General features: G+C 44.9%; 1 protein-coding gene across 2 annotated transcripts in view; it reads right to left on the bottom strand.

The window, feature by feature from the left end:
• Positions 1-1,503: 1,503 nt before the first annotated feature.
• AKAP8L (A-kinase anchoring protein 8 like) overlaps positions 1,504-11,122 on the bottom strand; it is a 30,448-nt gene continuing 20,829 nt past the window's right edge. Inside the window, exons 13-14 of one of the 2 annotated variants that reach the window (XM_007460967.1) lie at positions 2,006-2,101; positions 1,504-1,896 (exon numbers count right to left, since the gene is read on the bottom strand). In XM_007460967.1, the coding sequence (XP_007461029.1) occupies positions 1,579-1,896; positions 2,006-2,101 (414 nt within the window). In that variant the 3' untranslated portion in view covers positions 1,504-1,578. The remainder of the gene's footprint in view (positions 1,897-2,005; positions 2,102-11,122) is intronic. The other variant, XM_007460968.1, reaches the window with a different exon arrangement.

Here is an 11,122-nt window from a genome sequence, read left to right on the forward strand (position 1 = left end):
TCCTGCTGCTGGCCTCCTGCTAATGCTGCCACCTTTCAAAACATGCGCCTTCGCGGCGGCAGCCATGATCAGATCGCTCGCTTCTCGAACCTCAGATACCTGAATAGGGATCTGCGCCGGGTCAAGCCCAACCCTGCATATTCCAACTGTTCCCTGCGGGCAAACGCGGCTTCCAGCATAGAGCAAAGGCCTCCCAGGAGGCTCAGATTCCAAAGACTGAGAGCAGATTGCCGTCCTGCCGCAGGCCCTGAAACCCAAGTCAGTAAGGGCACGTTCCCTCTCAGACAGCCCCTCTGGCGTTTCCAGGCCACCACAAAGGACTGCCTTAAGGAAAGCCCCCAATCTGTCACGACCCCAGAGCTCATCGGGTTTCCAAGCTTTGACCAAGATACCCCGCATCTGACCCTTAAATGTGTCGTCCCCGATCTGCACGAGCTAGGTCCGCGGTAGGCGCCCAGTGAGGCTAACCACTGCAGAGGCCGCACTAGGGCCCCGCTGCTCTGCACCGCGGGCCTGGCGGGGTCCAAACCTGCGCCGCCCATACGGCTTCCGGGACCGGCGCCCCAGGTCACGTGTGCCGCGCGGAGGCCCCAGCCAAGCCCCACAGGTCCCCGGACAGGCCCGACGGCCCGGAAGGAGGCAGCGGTTCCACCTCGGCCCCCGGCCGAAGACCCCGCGCCCCACAAACTCGCGCCATAGCTCCGCCCCCCGGCGCCGCCATTTTGTGGCGTCTTCCAAAAGGGACAGCAAGCCTGCTAGCGGCGAGGATCCGCAGGGCCCGGCCAACCCCGCCGGGGTTAAGGAACTGAAACTGCCCCAACCGCCTGAGGCGCCCCCCGAAGCCCGCCGCAGCGTCGGCACGCCGAAATCTGCCAACTTCCTCAGGCCCTGTCGGCCAATCCGCACGCAGCGCCCCGGGAGCGACGGGGCCGAGATCCAATAAGCTGCGCGCGCGCGCCCCTGCCGCCTCGCCGCAGGGCCGGACTGCGGTAACCGAGCTCGGGTGTAGTCCCCCGCCCGCAGCCCTCTGCGTGGCGGTGGCCCTGCCGCCCGGGCACCACCTGCCGGTCCCACCCCGCACTGAGTTGCCCACACTAACCTCCGTAGCCCTGCTCCATGTCTTCAGCTCAGCCCGCCAGCAGCTCCTTTTTCTCAGCCACCACAGGACGCATGCGCTCAACGCACTTCCCGCCGTCCTCTACTGGTAGACCAGACGCATGTGTCACCCCTTCCACGGGCTACCATTGGCTGGAGTTCACAGCGGGACCGCCCTTACCACCCCAGCTGGCCTTCCGGTTGTTGTGGATCGGGGTTCACAGCACCCTGGGAGTTTGGTCCAGACCGCGGTGCCTCGCTGCTCGCAGGCGTATCCCTTCTCCTCCCCGCCAGTGCGCAGGCGCAACCCACCCTTCCCGGGCCCCACCCGCAGGCACACACAGCCTAGCGGCTAGGTGCCGACACCCGCCCACGGGGACCGCGCCGCACATAGACAAAAGAGGAAGAGGTAAGATGGGAAGAACTTTATTAGACTCGGCTTGCAGCCTCGGCCACGCGGGCCCCGCCCGCCCCAGGCCCGGGTCATGGAGCGCGCCCCCCGCCCTCCTCGTCGTCGTCATCAGCCTCCACGTCCAGGCCCGGGATGCCTCGGATCTGCCGCTCCAGCGCCCCGCCCAGTAGGGGCACGGCCGCCTCTTCGTCCTCCTCAGGGGGCGGCGGTGGGGGTGGGGACGCGGCCCCGGGGGCCGGCTCCGGGGGCACTGGGGGCTGCGCCGGCGCGCCCTCTGCACCCTCCGCGACCCCTGCCGCTTCGACCAGCGCCCCCTCATCCAGGGCACCGCCCTCGGCCTCCTCCTGTTCCTTCTCCTCCTCCGGGCTGTCGGTGAAAGGGTTCTCGCCCTGCGGAGAGGGGCGCGATACTGAAGAAAGGGAGGACCCGCGGGGCTGGGGCCGGGACCAGGGGCTGGGGCTGGGGCCGGGGCCAGCATGCCAGGGGCGTGCAGTTCACCTTCAGATAGCACTCCAGCTTCTTGCTGATTAGCTTGTTGTTGAGGATGCTGCGAGCCACCATGAGCGAGGACTTCTTAGACTGCTCCATCATGAGCTACAGGCAAGGCAGGCAGGGCTGCAGAGGCTGCCCCAGGTATCCAAAACTCCCCACCCCACCCCGCCGGATCGGGCAGAGACCACTCACACCCGCACACCTCTCCACCTCCACCTCGGGGCCCAGCACCGCCATTGACTACTACCAGATTGCGCAGTTCTGTAAGCGCAGCCTTGGGTACAAGCGTGGGTCCACTCTACAAGCATGGAGCCACGACCCGATTTGATATTTGCTCAAATGCTCCATCTTTCCATACCATACTTACTGTATGTAACTGATTACAGACATATGTCTTTACAGGTGTACTGCAGAAATCTGATTTGCTTACTTAAAAATTATAAGCAGCAAACAAATAAAAAAACCTACTAAAAACCAAATGTGCAACTCCTAACAAGGGGGCAAATGCCCTAAAATGCACGGAACTCTTTAGGATAAACAGGGAGGATATAAAAGCAGGAATACGAATGTCAATATATTTTAACGATATACATCCTTTTAATCCATAGGATTCCCAGGAGGAAGAATTATACCCCCAAATGTAAAGGTTGAAAAGACACACTTATACTCTGTTGGTGAGAGGCTCAACTGTTTATTTTCTGGAAATCAGTTTGATAGAATATATCAAAAGTAAAAATTTCTCAGTAATTCCTTCCCAGAGTCTAGCCTAAGTTTAAAATTGGAAACGTGCATGCACACTGATTGCAGTAGTGAAAAATTGGAAAGCACCTTAATGTTCTTCAGTGGAGAAGTGGTTAAGTATATCAGACATTCAAAAGAACAGGGACAGTGTGCATAGCATGCCGGAGCCTTTCCCTCTGGGAGGATTTATACCAAAATGCTACATGATTTTCTCGGTGGTGAGAATGAAGGCAACTCTTACTTCCATCATTAATGCAAGTAATGGTAATGCAAGTATAAAGCCATAAACAGGAAAAACAGGTAAAGCTATTTTTGGAGGGGCGGGGAAGCTGATCTCCAGGACCTCTACTCTACCCTAGCCACTCTATTATCACATTTCAGAAAATCATCTCACTTTCTGTTTCTACTCCCTTTCCCCACCTTCATCTTTTTTTCCTTACATATTTTTCTCTACTACTTGGGGAAAATATTAATAGCCCTCATGCATGCTGAAAATGAAACAAGTTAAAGATACACAAAAGAAAACTGCCTACATATTGGTTTGTCCTTGTGGGGAATAAAAGGGATAATTGGTTCCAGTCACAGGTGTAGTTGTGGGTACTTTTAAGGTTTGGCACACTTACAAGGCTGTAGTAGAAATAGATATCCCATGGATATTACACGTTAAACTATGGGTTATCTGCAGAACACCCAGTCTCAATGTGCACATCGCTGACTACAGCTACAGAAGTGTTCCTTTAGCTGTGACCCAATTTACTCTGGATAAGAGCAAAAACGGTTCACATTCCATTATTTATAAAGTTACCTGCTGTTTGCTTTCATTATTTTTGCTATACTCATTATATTTGCATTTAAATGTTTTAGGCAACTTAAGAACGAATGTACAAGATGCAGTAAAAATAAATTGCCTGGGCTTCCCTGGTGACGCAGTGGTTAAGAATACACCTGCCAATGCAGGGGACATGGGTTTGAGCCCTGGTCCGGGAAGATCCCACATGCCGCGGAGCAACTAAGCCCACGCGCCCCAACTACTGAGCCTGTGCTCTAGAGCCTGTGAGCCACAACTACCGAAGCCCATGAGCCTAGAGCCTGTGCTCCACAACAAAAGAAGCCACTGCAATGAGAAGCCCACGCACTGCAACGAAGAGCAGCCCCTGCTCACCGCAACTAGAGAAAGCCCGCGTGCAGCAACGAAGACCCAACACAGCCAAAAATAAGTAAGTAAAAATTAAAAAAAAAATGAATTGCTTGATATCTAGTACTTCATGTATATCAAGCACAGCAGTAAAACAAAAAAAAACATATATTTAATTTTTTCTTAAGTTTTTTTTTTGCTTTTGTGATTTTTTTTTTGATGCTTGACTAACATGCACATGCTGTAAAAATAGTTAACATGGAACTAACTTGAGATGATGGCTTTTTTAATGTCTTATGAGATTTTCATGAACAATTCAAGCATAATTGTTAAGAACACGTGTATTAAGTTCATGTTAAGTGGAAAGAAAGTTTTATGAACGGAAAAAAAAATAGATTTACAATTAGGATACTATTCTCACTCGCCAATACATTATCCTCCTCCCTTTAGGTGCACAGATGGACACACCAGAATGTCTCCCAACTGAGGCACACTTACAACGTTTTCAGATTTTTGCTACAACAACCACATACCACATACTTAGCAGACCTTATAAGAAATACCAAAGGAGGTTCTTCAAGCAGAAAGGAAGTGATCCCAGACAATAATGCAAATCCACATGAAAGAACAATAAAGGTAGTTATGTAATTACAAAAAACACTACAAATGCAATATGTTTTCCTGGCTTCTCAACTGGTTTAAAAAGGAGTTGTATAAAACTATACATATATTTAAATATTAAAAATATATATAGTTCTAAATATAAATAATTGTATTGTTTGGCCTGTAACAGAGAAATGTAATATATTTGCCAATAATGGCACAAAGAAGGTTGGGGGAGTAAAATTGTATTGGGCTAATAAGGAAATGACTGGTAACTTCAATCCACAGGAAGAATTCAAATGAAGAGAACCAGTAATGAGCAATAAGAAGGCCAATATAACAAAAACTAGAAATATATAACTGCTCTCCTTTCTTCTGTCAGCTTCCTTAAAAGACAAATTATATAAAGTAATAATTACATTGTATTACATTATTGGGTTTGTACCACATACAGAGGTACTACTTTACATAACAAAAACCTCCTATGTAGAGAGATACATAGGAGTAACTTAATCTCACTGAAATTAAGTTATTGTATCTAAAGGAAAACTTAAAAAGTTAATATGTGTAAGGTAAGGCCTAGAGAAACCACTAGGAAAATAATGCCCCAAAATGCAGTGCAAAAAAACCATTAAAGAAAATTAAATGTTATACTAAAGAAATACTTAATACAAAGAAAGCAGTAAAGCGTTAATAGAAGAATGATGTAAATCTAATAATATCAACAATAATGTTAAATGTGAATGAATTAAACAATCCAGTCAAAAGGCAGAGACTGTCAAACTGGATAGAAAAACAAGATCAAATTATATGCTATTCATAGGAGATACACTTTAGATCCAATAGATTCAATAAATAGAAATGAAAAGGATGGGAAAAGATATACAATCATCAACCATAAGAAAAATGAACTGGCTATACTAATAGCAGACAAAATAGAGTGTTAAAACAAAATGGTAGTAAGACAGAAAGGGACATTTTATAAGGATAAAGGGTCACTCCATCAGGAGGATATAACAATTTAAGTACAGATGCACCTCACAACAGAGCACCAAAATACAAAAACCGACAGAAATAAAGGGAGAAACAGACAATTCAACAATAGCTGGAGATATCAATATCCCACTGTCAATAATGCATAGAACAACTTGGCAGAAGACCAACAAGGAAATAAAAGGCTTGAACAACACTATAAAACCAAACAAGCATAACAGGTATCTACAGAACACTCCACACAGCAAGAGCAGAAAATCCATTCTTTTCAACTGCACAAGGCACAGCATAGGCCATACACTAGGCCATAGAACAAACTTCAGTAAATTAAAAGGACTGAAATAATAGAATGTATAATCTCTGACCACACTGAATAAAATTAGAAATCAGTAACAAAGGAATTTGGGAGGGCTTCCCTGGTGGCGCAGTGGTTGAGAATCTGCCTGCTAATGCAGGGGATACGGGTTCGAGCCCTGGTCTGGGAAGATCCCACATGCCGCGGAGCACCTAGGCCCGTGAGCCACAATTACTGAGCCTGCGTGTCTGGAGCCTGTGCTCCGCAATAAGAGGGGCCGCGATAGTGAGAGGCACGCGCACCGCGATGAAGAGTGGCCCCCACTTGCCGCAACTAGAGAAAGCCCTCGCACAGAAACAAAGACCCAACACGGAAAAAAATAATTAATTAACTTCTAAAAAAAATAAAAATAAAAAAAATAAAGGAATTTGGGAAATTCAGAAATATGTGAAAATTAAATGACACACTGCTGAATAATAGTGGGTCTAAGAAAAAGAAATCAGAGGGAAATTAGAAAATAACTTGAGATGAGTGAAAATGAGGACATGACATGCCAAAAGTTATGGGATACACTGAAAGCAGTACTCAGAAAAAATTATAGCTATAAATGCCTACATTAAAATAGAAAAAAAACTAAGCGAGTAGAAATGAAGCAGAGAACAGAAAAACAGAAGAGGAAAAAAGAAATCAATGAAGCCATAAGTTTGTTCTTTTTAAAGATCAACAAAATTAACAAACCTTAACAAGACTGACCAAGAAAAAAATAAGACTCAAATTACAGCAGTCAAAAATGAAAGAAGTGGGGGGCTTCCCTGGTGGCGCAGTGGTTGGGGGTCCGTCTGCCGATGCAGGGGACGTGGGTTCGTGCCCCGGTCTGGGAGGATCCCACGTGCCGCAGAGCGGCTGGGCCAGTGAGCCGTGGCCGCTGGGCCTGCGCGTCCGGAGCCTGTGCTCCGCGGCGGGCGAGGCCACAGAGGTGAGAGGCCAGCGAACCGCAAAAAAAAAGAAAGAAGGGGACTACTGACATTACAGAAATAAAAAGGATTATAATGGAACACTAGAAATAAACGTATGCTAATAAATTGGATAACAGATGAAACAGACATATTTCTAGAAAGACACAAACTACTGAAACTGACTCAAGAAGAAACAGAGGGAGTTCCCTGGTGTTCCAGTGGTTAGGACCACTCGGCACCTTCACTGCTGGAGCCCAGGTTTAATCCCTGGCCCGGGAAGTAAGTTCCTGAAAGATGCATGGCGCAGCCAAAGAAAGAAGAAGAAGAAACAGAAAATCGAAATGGACCAATAACAAGTAAAGAAATAGAATTAGCAGTGAAAAAAAAGCAGCCACCCACAAAGAAAAGCCCAGGTCCAGATGGCTTCAGGGGCAAATTCTACCAATTTAATACCAATTCTTCACATCCTTCCAAACAACAGGAGGGAAAACTTCCCAGCTCATTTTTTGAGGCTAGTATTACTTTGATACCAAAACCAAAGACATCACCAAAAAAACACAGATGAATTATCTCTTATGAATACAGATGCAAAAATTCTCAACAAAACATCAGCAAAGCCAATCCAACAACATATAAAAAAATTATACACCATGACCAAGTAGGATTTTTCCCAGGAACACCAAGCGTGGCTTAACAACCCAAACCAATGTAATATACCATACCAATAGAATAAAAAACAAAAGCTACATGAGCATCTCAATAAATGCAGAAAAAGCATTTGACAAAATCCAATACCCTTCCAGAATAAAAACACTCAACAAGATACGAATAGAAGGGAATTCAGCAACCAGAAAAAGGGCACCTATGAAAAATCCACAGCTAACATCATACTTAACGGTCAAAGACCGAAGCTTCCTCCCCTACCAAGATCAGGGACAAGAAGATACTTCTCTTCAAAATTGTGTTGGATGTTCTAGCCAGGGCAATTAAAGAAGAAGAAAAAAAAATTAAACAGCATTCAGATTGGAAAGGAAGTAGTTAAACTATCTCTATTTGCAGATAACTGATCTTATATGTAGAAAATGCTAAGGAATCCACTAAACTATTAGAATTAATAAACAACTTCAGTGAGGTTCCGGGATAAAATATCAACATACAAAAATCAATTGTATTTTGATACACATACAAAGAACAACCCAGAAATGGAATTAAAGAACACAACTCCATTTATAATAGTATCAAAAGAATAAAATACTTAGGAATAAATTAAGAGCCCCCAAAGTACAAAACTTATACACTGGAAACTATAAAACACTGTTGAAAGAAATTAAAGAAGATCTAAATAAATGCAAAGACACCCCATATTTACAGACTGGAAGACTTAATACTGCTGAGATGGCAACACGCTTCAAATTGATATAGAAATTGAATACAGTCCTATCAGAATACCAGCTGGCTTCTTTGTAGAAACTGACATGCTGGTCCTAAAATTCTTGGAAGCCCAAAGGAACAATCTTGAAAAAAAAGGAACAAAAAAGTTGGAGGAGTCACACTTTCCGATTCTTAATCTTACTATGAAGCTAAAGTGTGGTAATGGCGTAAGAATATAGAGAACAAAAGAATAAAGAGTCCAAAAATAAATCCATGTAGCTATGGTCAATTGACTTTTGACAAGGGTGCCACAGTCAAAATGGGAAAAAACAGTCACAGGGAAAAAGTAGTTCCTTCTACAAATGGTGCTGGGACAACTGGAAAATCACATGGAATAGAATGAAGTTGAACCTTACCTTATACCATATACAAAAATTAACTAAAATGAAAAGATCCAAATTATAGGAGCTGAAACTGTAAAATTCTTATTATAAGAAAACATAGGGGGGCTTCCCTGGTGGCGCAGTGGTTGGGGGTCCGCCTGCTGATGCAGGGGACGCGGGTTCGTGCCCCGGTCCGGGAAGATCCCACATGCCGCGGAGTGGCTGGGCCCGTGAGCCATGGCTGCTGAGCCTGTGCGTCCGGAGCCTGTGCTCCGCAACGGGAGAGGCCACAGCAGTGAGAAGCCCCCCGTGTATCGTAAAAAAAGAAAAAGAAAAAAAGGAAAAGAAAACATAGGGGAGCTTCCCTGGTGGTGCAGGTTAAGAATCCGCCTGCCAATGCAGGGGACACAGGTTTGAGCCCTGGTCTGGGAAGATCCCACATGTTGTGGAGCAACTAAGCCCGCGAGCCACAACTACAAGCCTGTGCACCACAACTACTGAAGCCTGCGCACCTAGAGCCCGTGCTCTGCAACAAGAGAAGCCACCACAATGAGAAGCCTGTTCACCGCAACGAAGAGTAGACCCCGCTCGCTGCAACTGAAGAAAGCCCACAAGCGGCAATGAAGACCCGACGCAGCCAAAAATAAATAAATAAATATTTTAAAAAAAGAAAAGATAGGGGTAAATCTTTGTGACCTTTTATTTGACAATGGATTCTTAGATATGATACCCCAAGCACAGGAACAAAAGAAAAAAAATAGATAAACTGGATTTCATCAAAACTAAACTTTTGGGGCTTCCCTGGTGGCGCAGTGGTTGAGAGTCCGCCTGCCGATGCAGGGGACACGGGTTCGTGCCCTGGTCCGGGAGGATCCCACATGCCACGGAGCGGCTAGGCCCGTGAGCTATGGCCGCTGAGCCTGCGTGTCCGGAGCCTGTGCTCCGCAACGGGAGAGGCCACAACAGTGAGAGGCCCGCATAATGCAAAAAAAAAAAAAAAAAAATTAAACTTTTGTGCTGCAAAGACACATTAAGAAGGTGAAAAAAACAACAACCCACAGAATGGGAGAAAATATTCGCAAATCATATGCCTGATAAGGGACTTGTATCTAAAATACATAAAGAACGCTGAACTCAAAAAGACCACACAATTAAAACATGAAGTATCTGAACAGACATTTCTTCACCTCTAAGAATGTAGACAGATGGCCAACAAGCCGCTGAAAAGATGCTCAACATCATTAGTCAGTTATCAGGGAAATGCGAATGAAAAATACAAGATACCACTGCACACCCACTAGAATGGCTGGAATCAAAAAGTCAGATAATAACTAGTGTTGGTGAGATATGAGTAAATCAGAGCTCTCATATATTGCTGATGGGGATATAAAATGGTACAGCCACTTTGGAAAACAATCTCGCAGTTCCTCAGGAAGTTAAAATGTTACTATTTGACCCAGATATTCCACTCCTGTCTAAAAGAAATGATAATACCATGTCCACACAAAAACTTGCATCATAACAGAATTATCCATAATAGCCGAGAGGTAGAAACAATCCAAATTCTAAAGAATGAATAAACCAAATGAGGTATGTGTCCATACAAGAGAATATTTTTAGGCCATACAAAGGAATGAAGTTCTGACACATTCTACAATATGGAAGAACATTGAACACACACTAAATTGAAGAAGCCGATCACAGAAGACCACATACTACGTGATTGCATTTTTAAGAAATGTTCAGAATAAGCAAATACATGGAGACAGACAGTAGATCAGTGGTCGCCTAAGGCTGGCGGAGCATGGGGGTTGGAGTGATAGCTAAGGGTATGGGTTTCTTTTTGAGGTGATGAAAAGGTTCTATAATTGACTGTGCTGATAGCTGCATAACTGTGAATACTATTAAAAACTACTGACTTGTACACCTTACATGGATGAACCGTATGGTATGTGAATTGTATATCAATAAAGCTGTCACCAAAATAATAATAATAATTAGAAGCTTTTTATTCACTTCTAAGTCTGGAATTTTAAAAAATATAGTGTTTATATTGAAACTATCTCTATAAACTAACTACTTCTGGTGTCTTCAAAGTAACTTTTATCACCCTTCCAACCCCCTCTACAGTTGCTGGTTGTTACAGCTGTTCTTTTTTTTTTCAACTTGCTTTAGAATCAGTTTTGAGTTTATTTTTTGCTAGCTATCATTCATTTCATCCAGATTTTCCAAGTTTTAATACCATGCACTGTCCAGCCTCTACAATCTGCTCTCTGTTCTCTTTTGGTATACCCCTTTTATCAGCTCCCAAACCAAGAATCTCACCTTGCCAAGATCCCTACAGCTTCTCTGTTGCCAAAGCCAACGGACATTTTCCTTATCTTTCCGTATCTCTCAATTGCATATGCCAATCCCAAATCTCCTCAACCACCCAAGCCAGATCTCTAAACCCATCCCACTGCTGAGAATCACTGCACTGAGAAAGACCAGCGATGAATCTGATGGGCATGGAAAAAGGTTGAGAAATGCTATTTCTATACCATTTTGCTGCTATTATCTGCTCATAAATCCCATGAGCCTCCTCCAGGGTGATGGCACCCAAGACTCTCTTTCTAGACCACACCGGGTCCTGAGCCTCTCAGCTCT

The sequence above is a fragment of the Lipotes vexillifer genome, unplaced genomic scaffold (genome assembly GCF_000442215.2).
Source record: "Lipotes vexillifer unplaced genomic scaffold, Lipotes_vexillifer_v1.1 scaffold469, whole genome shotgun sequence".
Taxonomy (NCBI): domain Eukaryota; kingdom Metazoa; phylum Chordata; class Mammalia; order Artiodactyla; family Lipotidae; genus Lipotes; species Lipotes vexillifer.